At 39.0% G+C, this 13,340-nt stretch overlaps 1 protein-coding gene across 1 annotated transcript; it reads left to right on the top strand.

The window, feature by feature from the left end:
• LOC139686253 (protein lethal(2)essential for life-like) lies at window positions 1-2,035 on the top strand. Its single transcript, XM_071583411.1, has 3 exons — window positions 1-117; window positions 239-673; window positions 1,722-2,035. Exons 2-3 carry the CDS (start codon window positions 239-241, stop codon window positions 1,854-1,856), a joined length of 570 nt encoding a protein of 189 aa, XP_071439512.1. The 5' UTR covers window positions 1-117; the 3' UTR covers window positions 1,857-2,035.
• Window positions 2,036-13,340: the final 11,305 nt, after the last annotated feature.

The following is a 13,340-nucleotide window of genomic DNA, read 5'->3' as shown; positions in this document are numbered from 1 at the left end:
CACAAGCGCTCGCAGGTTTGAAATCACTGAAACGAGAATCAGAAGTTGAGAAGATATTCGCGGCGCCTCCGATCTTACGCGGTGTAGCTGTGTCGGTGAATTACCAATCCAAAGAAGGTGAGATACGTACGATCGTAATCATTAGCTTTGAATATCATTGTTTTCTCTGAGCATATTATTAATCAGCAGGCAGGAAGGAACACTTCTGTAACCAAATGGACTTGTAATTTTTTCCCAGATGTCTCTGGTTCGAACTCTGTTGGCGGATCCGTGGGAGGATTATCGCACTCCCTCCTTGCTTTTTGACCAAGATTTTGGCCTCGGCATGAGACTGAGCGACCTCATCCAACCTATCGCTGACCGGACTCTCGCTGGTTACCTCCGCCCCTGGCGCCTCCTCGCAGGTCAGAACAGCGGGACGTCCAGCGTACGGCTCGACAAAGATGGATTCAACGCCGTGATCGACGTCCAGCAGTTCGCCCCGGAAGAAATAATGGTAAAGACTGTTGGGGACCAGGTCATCGTGGAAGGAAAGCACGAGGAAAAGAAGGACCAGCACGGCTACGTGTCAAGGCACTTCGTTCGTCGATATAATCTCCCCCAGGGGATCCCCCCGGAGAATGTCACCTCCTCGCTCTCATCCGATGGAATCCTTACCATATCCGCCCCGAAGGTATGTGTACCTCTTTTGATGTACCTTACGCTCACCCGTGATCACAGACTTACCTCGGACGATTCATTGTAATGAAGCGTCCGTTGATGCTCTATTCTTCATTGGGGTGGGTGGTGCTTTGCTTGTTCTCGTGGAAGTTCGAACAAAATTTTACTTTTTGAACTGGAGACATAAACGTGAAACTTTGATAAAATCCTCCTGGCAAGTGACACTTTTGACAAATACATCCTAAAGAGAACCGTGTGAGTAATGAATGGGCTCGCCCTCACATGAAATTGATTTAATCAAGGGAAAGTTATTCAAACAAAATTTAAATGGAAATAGATGGTGTTGATCATACGGGTGCTCAAATGTCGACTTGGATCTAGTAAGGAAGAAAAGTAGTGCAATATATGATGTACATCATTCAGTGCTATTTAATTAATAGAGAATTCTCCTTGGATTACTTAGCTCTGGGTCACTCAATTGTAAGATTAATGCAGATTGCTTTGGGTGAATTTCGATAAAATTTCCCTTTATAGTGCAATCACTTGGTTAACTTTGATCATGATGATGCGTTTAAATATGTTAGTATGTTTTCTTAATCGTAGTTATTTTTCGAAATGGAATGAAATTTCGATTAGCATGAACGTAAACAATGCCGTTCTTGCTAAGCTAGTGGCCAACTTACTATGAATTCTTGTTATGAGAAATTTGCTCATTTACAAAATGATTTTAGTCATGAAAAGGAAGTGCCTGTTCATGTCCTTTGATCAAAAATTGTTTGAAATTTGTTTCACATTTCTTCTTCTTAATGCGATAATTGTATGCAACTCTTATATGTGGTTAGTCATTAATTAGTAAGACTTTCTAGATGTGAGGACGAGTTTACACGAATTTTAAATGTCCTAGCCATGCATTATATAGTACATAAAATGTGTTTTTCACTGTGATCGACCTTGTGAGAAAAATAGAGATTTTTATTTTTTATGCAACCACAGTTCCAGCATCCTTCCACTCAATGTTGGGAAGGAAGAGATTATAAACATTTTTCTTTTCACAATTTTAGGCCCATTCTTTGGAGGAAGAAAATGTTCGTGTAGTTCCTATCACCTCAACTGGTGTCCCAGCGGTCAAGAACGTCCGAGAGACGGTCAGCGAAAAGGCCAACGTATCTGAGGCCGAGGAGAAACCAAGAGAGTGATACGGGAATAGCTGATCCTGTGCTTTGTATTTTCATTTGATGTCATTTAACTCCGCCTTGTCGTTACCAAATATTTAGTTAATGCATGTCAGTTGCTCATATTTTTTTATCGTTTTGTAAATAAAACCTGTAAGCTGATTTGTATACCGATTATGGAAAAATAAATAATTTGTCGCTTATATGTCGGTTCTTTCATTTTTCTCGCCCCAGGATATTCATTTCGAGCATGACCAGTTAAATGCATTGACTGTAGGGAGGTATTTCCTTCATACAAGGTCATAGAATTGTCGTTCCTACATTTTTTCTAGCTTCTACTGGCAATTTAATCCCGTCATTTTCAGTATTCGAGAGCGATTTTGATGCCATGGGAACAGGTATCCTAATGGATATGATTGCAAAGAGTAGTGTGCCATGGTAATTATCTGATAGCCGGATTAAAAGACCTCAATGTACTCCCAAGGATTGCAGCTGTTACATTGAACATGTATGCTTTTGTTTAAATGTCATATTTTCTATCGTGGGAATCTTGTTCAGAAAACTAAAATGGGAAGGGTTGAAGGATTTGCACAATCATCGTTAGGCTTCTATTTCAGATTTTTAGTTGCATAAGATCAGTGCGTTTGACCAAATACATTGGATATTTGTTTACCTAATTACTTAATGAGGTACCTCGAGACTTTTCTGTCACTACGGTATCAAAACGTATGAATGCGGTCGAAAAAACTTCGAAATGTTTAGATCCAGTGATGTAATCGGCGACTATACAAATTATAATCTCCGTGGTAATCGTATGATTGTATTGGCTCTTTGACGATTTACTTTATATTGACTATTTAAAAAATTTTAAGCTGAAATTGAGCAATTAAACTCCATCAAATAAAAATCCTGTGACTTTTAACTTTAATTAGTAAGGTATGCAGGGAACGAGCCGTTAGTTAAAAATATTTATTTACGTCCATAAGGTAATTATGACTAACCTATTCATCTCCGCCTCACCCATTTTCCGTGATATGTGCTGTAGTAATTCATGAAATAATAAAATAAATAAACCGAAAAAAATCAGGAGGCTGAGATATCCGTTGGAGCGAACACAGGAAATTTAGGGTGTCGACTAATGCAAACCAGTTGAATCCCATCACTTAACGAGTAACCCACTGAACCTAATTCTGATGTAAATTATTCGCAATACTTTGGTTTTGGTTTCTTGTGTTGAGGTCAAGATTCGGTTGGTCTGCGAGAGTAATGGGCGTAAAACCTCCGTGAAGGTCACCCCGTTCGAATCAAATGTTAAGACTCTCCATCAAACCGACACTTCATGAAATCCCTCTTCAAATTAAAACTTGGATTCGTGCCCGGCTTGAAATACGGAACGGAAGTTGAAATATGATGTCTTCGTGGGCATGCACTATCGGTGGAGGGACATGGCTCTCCAAACCAACCCCCTTCCACCATAAAGTGAATGGAAGACTGAAATAATTTAATGTATGTAGGGCCGGATTATCAAATATAGAGTCACCGGCTTTTTGACCCCACGTCTGTCTGGGGTATCATAAGGGTGTCAGTATTTTTCTGAATTTCTCCGTTTTTCATGTGAAACATACTAGGTATTTTTAGGGAAAGGAAGTTTTTTAGGATTTTTTTCCGAAGTTCTTTTGTCAGTTTGTTTTTCGTGTGCACAATCTCTCTTCCAGTAGTGATGGCCCATTCTCGATGGCTTTCACGCTCGTAATGTTTCGTTGCCTAATATTAGAGAAGTGTTTTATCAAACTACCAGTCGTCCATGCACAGTACATGACTACATTTCTCAGAGTAATGTGGATGCACCCACGGCCACTCGCCTTGTCGGTGGATTTCAGGGTACCATGTAGATGTAGGGGCCCCGCGATAACGAATAAAATAGTAATTTTTAAAAATATATTTATTTATGTACCCTGCAAGCCACCGCCAAGGTGTGTGGCAGGGGGTGAGTAGACACCAGAGTAATTTTCATCCGATCATTACCCTAACGCCGTCGGACAATGTTATTATGATCCCCTATCGTTCGTGGAAAAAATGTCATCTTAAATCTATCTGCTTTACACTTAATCCCTCTGATGTTATTGACATGATCTCGCCTACCATAGTACGATGGGAGTAATGATACATTTTCAACATCACTGCTAAAGAGACTTCCAATTTAAACGAGAGCTTCAATCTGTAATTTAACCTTCGCTCCGGGAGTGATTCCCAGCCTAGCTGCGCCAATATTTTAGATTCGCCACTTAGTTTATCATAAGAACGTTTTACAAATCTAGCTCCCCTACGATGCACGTGATCCAATTCGGCAATTAATCCAACTTCGTGATGATCCCATATACTTGCAGCATATTCTTAATGAGGCCTAACCAGTGAAAGATAACATTTCTGATAAATCGATTGGATCTTGAAAGAAAGTTGCAATCAAGTCACATGTTTATTTGTTGAATTGCATTAATTTCTAGATTTGCAATGCTTTTTTGGTGTGATTACATTGTTTACAATTGCTGGCTGCTAAAATTAAAACTGTACTAGGATATTATTTTCTAGGCAGGGGTCAAGATTTCGACTGGTAATGAACCACCAAAAGGTTGACGTTACTGGATGCATGTACCTCATGCCATCGGGACCCCTGTCGAGGGTTCGAGAAGCTGCAGTTTATTTAAAAAAACGTTGTTGTATATCACTTGTCCGATTTAATTTCAAATAAGTGGCAAAAATTGCTTCGTTTTGAGAAATGTGCATTTTATGTCTCTTGGATTAAACTTCCATCGCACCGTGATTATCTCGAAACTCGCCTACTCGTGCTACTTCGTTTCTGGCTTTGCTCTTTTGTATTACCAGTTAAATATTAATTTAGCCATCCTCCTTTTTAGACTTTTAACACGCATCGCCCTACCCTAGGCACATTCTATCTTTTATGTATCTTGGATAAGTTTTATTGCCGATTTGCGGGTAAATGCTAATTCTCGGGTTTCTGCTAATTCTCATCATACCTGTGTCCACTTTCGGAATGATCCAATTGATTTTATTAGTTATAAATAAAGAAAAACCGGTTGAATTTACTTGTGGTCGGTGTTGAGTTTATAAAATTTACATCATTTTTACTCGCGCGGCGGAACTTAGCGTATAGCTTGGAGTTTTTCATCCCATAAGACGGATTATTTCAGTTGTGGACAGCCCGAAGGCCTCACTCAGCCTTTTTTATTTGGCTAGAACCAATGGTGCGATTACTTCAATCAAAAGATATATCAAATTTCGCTCAATGATTTCGTTATTTTCCGACAGTTTAAATACATCACTGTTTAAGTTAATTAGATACGTCTGTTTTTTGTGTCTCTATGCGCCTACTAATGTCATGAAATGAAGTATATGAATTAATTAAATTAAGTAGCCTACATTCTCTCAATTATCCTGATGTGATCTGAAAGCTCGCAAGTACTAAATGATTGTGCACATGGGCTGGGTCATGTAAACGATTTTAGTGTTCTTCAAATCGCATTCTATTATGGACGAAGACACATTACTGAAATCCATCCATTCTCGGGATCAAAAATTGGCTTGAAACTTTATCAGTTTACCCTCAGCAGTAGCCGCAACAAACACCTCACGGGAAAAAAAGCTAATACCTGAGCTAAATGGGGAACTAGTCAAGTCGGATGGAGTCTCCTATCTCTACCCCCACCCCACCTTCATTTTGCAAAGTCGATCTTCTCTCATAAGATTATATTCTCTCTTTCTCTCTCTCTTTAATTTCATATTTCTCGCTTCCCCCTCATTTTCTCACATCCCCTCTGTTAGATGGTGAACTCCTTTTTCTATCTACATCCCATTTCGGCCGCGTAGGTCAGATCCCGTCGGGCACCAGTCTCGCCCCTGTTGCGGGAGGCGTCATCGGCAGCTGCCTGCGCCAGTTACGAAGAAATTACTCTGACCTTCTGGTGATATCGCGCAGTGTTCGCCTCTCCCCGTTACTCTGACGGTTAATTTCAACCGCAGCCTCAGGAATAAGCTGGCAATATTCGACGTTGCCTAACTTGACGCGAACACCTCGAGTGTGCGGCGAGTCAGAAATATTATGACCTGAGTTTTTGTGATTATTGCCAGATCGAGATTAGATATTTGAAGGGTGCTGCCTAAGGATAATGCATCAGGACTTCAGTATCCGCTTTTTTACCATGGTTTTTTAAAAATCTTGTCTTTTAAGTGTATGGCCAAAGAAAAATGTACAGGCAATCATTCTTAAATAGTGGTATAATTATTGTCAATACCAAACCACTGTCATCAACCCAAAGGTCTGTTTGATAGGTCAGGGTGGAGTTCATCGAAGTACTAAGCCCGACGGCGTGTGAAATTCACACATCAGCGTAGAGGGGCCAGTTCCTTCCTCTCTGCCGTTTCCTGTGGTTTCCCAGGAAGGTCTGGTACTCGAAAATCACTCAGATTGGATGAAGCTTAGGGTGCTCAGAGGCGTCCCCGAGAATCGAACCCATACCCTCCAGTAGTCAGTAGTCCTGTGCTCTAACCACTATACTACCATATCCCCCAGTGTAATGATAATGGTATGTTAATACGTAGATTATATAAAATTCTATTTTAACGAAAATTTAATTGAAGAGAGCTCTTGACTAGGTATTTTTAATTAACGACTTATTTCTTCTCTGAGTAAAAGGTGATGTTAAATTGAACATCGAGTGACGTGATTCTATTAATTTCATCATCCCGATGCACAAGGTTCCGTGGTTCTACTCTGCCCTCGGGCAGGTCCTGGTTATCGACGCAAGCCCTTCATTGTGTCATGGAAAATCTTTGGCCGACTGAAAAATGGAAACATCTCCTTTCTTCGTAGGTCGTGAGAGGGGATAAAAAAGTAATTTCCATGAATTCAAATAGTACGTCTTTATCTATGTCCTTGCACAGCGAAACGTAATAGCTTGGATGTATTCCGGTCTGTTCCAGAGCGTGTTGCAATACGTAATAACACACAACACACTCAAACCATTACCGCGTCACCTACTTCATCAAATAGGTACGTTCTCTGCATAGAGGTAGCGAGTGTAATTGCAGTTATTCTCTGTCCTCGTACTGTCTAAACCGTCCATTAATTCATCATTAAAGGGCTGGTCTGCGTGCAATAGAATCATGAAAGTCACGTAATCGATTTGAATTCTGAGAGAAGAAAAATACGTAGACTGTGTTTACTGATTTAAAAGCAGCCGAAGAGAAAATTTAGCGTTCAAAAGAAAACAAAAACAATTCTTCCATCTACATAATTACTTTGATTGTTGTCCATGCGTCAACTTGTGGTTTTGGAATCGAATCGATTGCTGAGACTGTCGCCTTCTAGAAGTAATCGCACGTGTAGATTATTTGTTGTATCCGGTAACTATCATTGTTATACTCTATAGTTGCTGTCGGTTATTAACATAAATATATCTCAGGTCGTTATCTTGACGGCGGTTTCTTTCCCCTCTGTTCCAAAGCGTGTTGCAATACGCAATGATAATTTTTTTGAAGATACTCCTTTCAACACTAAAAATCTAATCGTTAGGATTGTTTAAAAAGCTTTGCTTATTTTCCGCTTATTTTTTTACATTGTTTTTATTCAAATCACACTCAGTGACCGCAACAAGAGCGTGCAGTGAAAGATTTTTAGGATTCGATTCATTATTCAAATTATTGTGGAAAACAAACTTTATATTTATTTTTATATACATATAAAGTCTGACCTGAAGAAGGCCTCAGAGAAGGTCAAAGGCTCAAATATTCTACAATGTGAGTTTCCTCATACGTGTCATCTATTTTATTTTGTGTTCTATTTTGCCGTCCAAATATTATATAACTCTTGTGAGTGCTTCTACATCATCGATATATGTGTATATATATATATATATATATATATATATATATATATATATATATATATATATATATATATATATAAATTTATCTGTTCATTCTAAAGAAAGTCAATACATTTTGTCTGATTACTATTATGATAACTTTGGTTCTTCAACTTCTGAAGAATAATATTCTACACATTTAATTATTGCTGCTAATTATATATGGCATAATTCCTTGACAAAATCGATATCTGCCAAATTTACTTCCCATCGCTTGATGCATGTGTATTCTTGGGCATTGTTACCACGTTGATCCCTCCCCTACACTAATAAGGCGCCTCTCGACCTTATCAACCGTCAAAATAGAACATCGTTTCTCAACCCACGTTCTCTGGAACTTTATTTTCCATCAGAGGTCACTTGGTGTTTCACAAGAAAGAGTAATGTCAATCATGAGTCTGTTGTGGGTAATTTTTGCGTTTTCATATCGAAATCGTAATTTTACTGTACACGTAGGCATAATTTTTTAAAGCGTGAAATGTTTGTGAAGGTGGAGTTTAATAATGATGTTTAATAATTGCAGGGGTTTCCTGAGACCTGAAAATTATTTTTTTGAGATCACGGAGGGGTCAACATTTTGAGGTGCACTGGAAAAGGGTTTGGCAAATTATTACTGGTGATCGTCGAACGTTGTTCCAATTTCGTCTTGCGTTGATAGCAGGTGCATGACTGCTACCCTTGAAACCTTATTAAACCGATGTATGCTGCCCGCCAATGCTATATAATGAACGGTATAGCCAGAGACAAGTAACACTTGTTTCGTCTTAGATAACTGTGGCAAAGTTAAGTAGAATAGCCTTAAAATTGTGAAAATGACCATATTTTCAAAATAAAAATAAGGACGCAAAAACAAATAAGAAAAAATAGGCGAATGATTTTTACACTCTGAAATTGTTGCATTGAGAACTATTATGGATTGAAACCAGGAGGTTTGTTTGAGCCCTTTCCATCCAATTTTAGAAGTTTTATGCATAAATATAAAGCAGCCACAGGGTAATAAACTTCATTGTAGTTATCTCAATAGTTTCAGCCTCAACTTTGTGGAAGTTGTACCTGAGGATGACGCCGTAGCGTCGAAACTAGTCGTACCTGAAATAAAGTGGTGGATTGGAACAAAGTTTTTCTTTTTCATTTATTTCATTGTAGTTATCAAAATATTGTTTGTATGTGATGTGGAAGTTCATTGTATGTAAGAATATTTTGTCTCTTATCTGTTTTTCTAGTGCGTGTATGTATGTAATTTTCGTTGTGAGTGTTATCTCTGACCAAACTTGACCGTTGCCACCAGGAAAATCGCCTACTTGCAACGTAATTCTAAAATAATAAATATTGAGAAGAATGAGAATTTTAGTACAATTGTATACGCTGCTCACGTGACCATTCATATGAAATATATTGGATTAATATATATTGGATTGATTATTAACAATAATGCTTTTAAGGTACTACGCATTCTTCGTAACGACAGGGTGCGGTAATATAAATTCCTTTTTAATGGGGTTTTGCTTTATAAAAAAGGAAGTTATGTTGCCGCACCCTGTAGATCTTATTCTTTGGTTTGCGTGGGCTCTGAATCGGGAAACATTTCCAAAGAAAGAGGTTTTAATGTAATTCAATCAACCTCACCAATTATCTATTAATGAAAAATGGTGGCTTATATGCAGGATTTTAAGACAGCTGTGTCGCAGTCCCTTCAACTAGTTTGGGAATTAACCCGTAAAGCCTTCAACTACTCTCTGTTTTTGTGGTGGCCATAACTACTTTCTTCTCTTCAATTAGGGTAAAAGTAAAAATAAGAAAAATATGTCCATTATTTTTTAGTGGTGGGAATGCAAATTTGGACGAAATTATATGCAAAACTTGAAATTTTTTTACTGAAATGTTCGCTTGTGTACGTATTGTGCGAATACCTTAATAAAATTGTTGAGTCTCCTGTAAGATGCATGTTTTTCATCTCATTGTATTCATATGCACAGCTACCAAATGACAGTCGAGATTGTAAAACCCATCGAAGCGATTTTGTTATAAATCAACCTCGTCTACATATCTAGAGATATGATTTTGTGAGATGAGATTCATAATTACTAGCGTGACACAAAGTCGTACTAATCATGCTATTGGAGTCACGAAGATTTCCTTTTCAACTACACAACCCTGCTATTTTATTGCCATTCGTGATCAAAAATGTCCCCGTTCCCTATTCGATTTCTCGAAAATATAATAACTTCAATTTATTAAAAACCCCTGATAAAATGAATGCGAAAATAAGATGGAAACCAATTAGACACATCCTTTGGCACGTGATAGTTTACTGAAGACCGCGATGGAGGGATTATGGGGAGTAAGAATTACAGGGTGAGATAAAAGACGAATTATGAGAAGTAGGGGATGGAAAATTCCAGTGCAAGGGTCTATGAAGGAATAAAAGTATCAAAATGATTCCTTGGAGAGCTTCTGCAAACCAATCCCGGGAGTGATAACTACTTCTGCTGCTGTTGATGAAAATAGGTGCATTGAATAGAGCCATTACAAATCCCGTCCATCGGTCCATTTGACAAACCGACCGAGGAAACCCACTTCGGGCATAAATGTGTTCGTTTCATGTTCGATTGATTTCTGAGGTAGTAAATTGGCAAGAGTTAGATTCAGCTAGTGATAGAGTTCTTATCTATAAATTTTAAATTTTTCCATGCATAAGCATTTGCAATCGGCGTGAAGAACATTTTGATCAAAGTATTCCCTCCACTAGTTAAAGTTTGATTTTTGGATGCGACGCGACCTCAGGGGTCGGAGCGCCTTATCAACCCTCCCACTGCTACTGCGCAATTTCCTCAATGGCCATCCTCTATTATTTGCGGGCGATGAAAACGCAGGTGAATCGATTTGGCACCAAATGATACCTATTCGCGGCGGTTCATCGCGCCCTTCATGGCTGAATGGGTCGGTGGGTGGTAAGGACTCCGGGCGCGTCGGGGAAACAAAATTGGACATGAGTCACAAAGCTCTTGGTAAGAGGACGCCAGTTGAGAGCCCTTTTGTGTTTACTCGTACTTTTCAAAGGTGAATCTAAGATAGTAAATGGGTTACCCAACCGTCCCTGCATCTTGGGCGACCTTAGCAATGTCTTCGTGCGTCCCTCTCTTTCTCTCTCGAAAGACCGACTTCCGGACGATATAGGATAAACTTGCGGCGACACCCATTCCGGAATACAGAATCTACCATTTAAATAACATATATGTTATGATTTATTTTGAAGGAGTTCTTCTTTCACGATTCTCCGCATAAGTTGAGATTCTTGACAAAAGTTTCGTCACTGGTCCTGGAGGCTTCTCTTGGTCGAAGTGAAAGTGTCTTCGAGTGGATGTCCATTTAGCGCAGAGAAATCCGAAAAAAGAACGACTTTGTCGACCTCACGCCGCGGAAACCTTTAGAATGATAGCTTTAGGTGTTAATCTAGCCCATTGATGCACAATTTGTGGGTTATAAGGACTCCGGGCGCATCGGGGAATCAAAATTGCACATGAGCCAGGGAGCTCTTTGTAAGAGGACGCGAGACGAGAGCCCTTCTAAACCGGCCAACCGCATTAGGAACATTGTATTGCATATAGCAATTACTTGAAGTGTTTGAAATCTTTAACTACAGTATTGTGTGAAAAAATTAGGTACACACAAAAATTTTTAATTTATTGTAACGGCAAAATTAAGTATTTTTTTGAAATAAAAGAATAAAAAAAGAAGTAATATGATATTTCAAATATAGCCTAATTTTAAATAGACCAACATCAGCGGTCACTGGCGAAATAAAAAGAAATGATGGGCCCTGGGTTTTGCACCGCTCGGCCCCACCTCATTTAAACTGATATTAGTTCGAAGAAAAGAACATCCTTGTGAGCGATAAGACGTGGGAAAAGGGAAAGTAATGATTGGTAAGAAAATTTCGTTTTATTCCACCCCCTTCCAATAATTTGATTGAATCATACATATAAACAAAAGAGTTTAATTTCCATTTTTCCAACGCTTAAAAAAATACGGGCCGATCTGTTGTTTATCGCCTTATTTGGATTCATTTATGATACTCAACAATAAATAAAAGAATAGCGTTCAAAGCACTCGGTATCCGCGTAATGACATAAATATATATTCTCTGAAAAAGTGCTCATCATAATAATATGAATATAAATTGTAGATGTGACCTCCAACAAAATATTTTCAGCGCAGGGAACAAAACGAGCAATAGTGTTGGAATAATCTTACCGCATTTGAGAATTATCGTATCATAATCTAAATGGATGAACCAGATTCATTGGAAAGGCCGCCATGTTAAATGTGCGCAGAATATAAGGTTAGGAAATTCAGAGAGTAAATTCTGAACGTTATCCGTGCGCAAAAGTGATTTGATCCACCACCGTTTTCAGTACTTTCCAAGGTACGCTAGCCCAGCTATGATATCGGTCGCCCACGGTCGAGAAAGCGACTCGAACAAATGCCGTGGCTGCATTTCCATCGGCGATGTTATTCTTAGTGATCCAAGACACGCCAGTCACCCTTGTTTAAGGGATGATGCACTCCGCCCGCTCCCTCAGAAAATCTCAGAGGATGCAGGTGCAAGGGTTAAGAAATAGTAAGGTGGCGTTAAAGGAGCGAGTTAGCCCAGGCTAAATACAAGCCTCTATACTGTATGTGTCACCGAAACCCTATACCGTACCAATCCATGTCAATCTTCAGAAATGGCGAGTTTGGCGAAAGTATGACATCACCTTACGTCGAAATTAGTGACAATAAAACGAAAAACTGTCAGTGCAATGGCTTCCGCTCATTGCCCTTCGATTTTTGGAAGGCTTCCTCCGCGTATATATTCCGACGATAATCACTACCAAATGGGTGGATCTCGGTAACTTATTCTCCATGCATGCAAAGAGAAAGATATGGTACAAAGTTACTCCTTTTGTAAACAAATTTAAATTTGATTGTTAATGGAGACAGGCTGACAAATGCACTTTTGAAACATTTTAGAGTTTGGCCAAAGGTTTTCTCCAGTTTTGGTCGATAATTCCAAACGAAAGTGTACAATTCTCCAGGAAGGTTTGCCCGTCAACGTATTTAATTATCCTTAAATTCCTTTTAGAGGTGATAGTTTGCTTTACTCGACTTTTAAACAATTACTTTAGCTTCAGCTTGTACCCGAATTGAGGTGCAACATGTTCAACTTTAGATAATATTGCTTTTTAATTCCAAAGGTATTCCAACACAATACTGCCAATGCTAGAAGTAATTACCATATTCCGTAACTGGTTTATTTCTTTGACTGAACATACAGAGGCCTGGTAGCCTAGTGGGTAGATTTTCTATCTGTTGCATAGAGGACCTGGGCTCGATCTCTGGTGATAATTGAAACCTTCAGCTTCTGCAAGCCTGTGTAATTTTTCAGGTACTAGATCTTCCTGGGAAACCATAAATGGCACAAGGAAAGGATCTCGCCCCTGCCTTCTTATTTCCCGTCACTTACAGGCCTTAAGAGGTTAGTGCATCATATTATTTGATTCGACTGATCGTTTTTACTGAGTTT

The sequence above is a fragment of the Hetaerina americana genome, unplaced genomic scaffold (assembly GCF_022747635.1).
Source record: "Hetaerina americana unplaced genomic scaffold, ioHetAmer1.1.p SCAF_1, whole genome shotgun sequence".
NCBI classification, from domain to species: Eukaryota; Metazoa; Arthropoda; class Insecta; order Odonata; family Calopterygidae; genus Hetaerina; species Hetaerina americana.
This window is presented reverse-complemented; position numbering and strand designations above follow the sequence as displayed.

Coding starts and splice junctions, on each gene's coding strand:
- LOC139686253 (XM_071583411.1), top strand. CDS start 239: ATGTCTCTGGTTCGAACTCTGTTGGCGGATCCGTGGGAGGATTATCGC. Junction 674..1,721: donor TTACCATATCCGCCCCGAAG/GTATGTGTACCT, acceptor TCACAATTTTAG/GCCCATTCTTTGGAGGAAGA.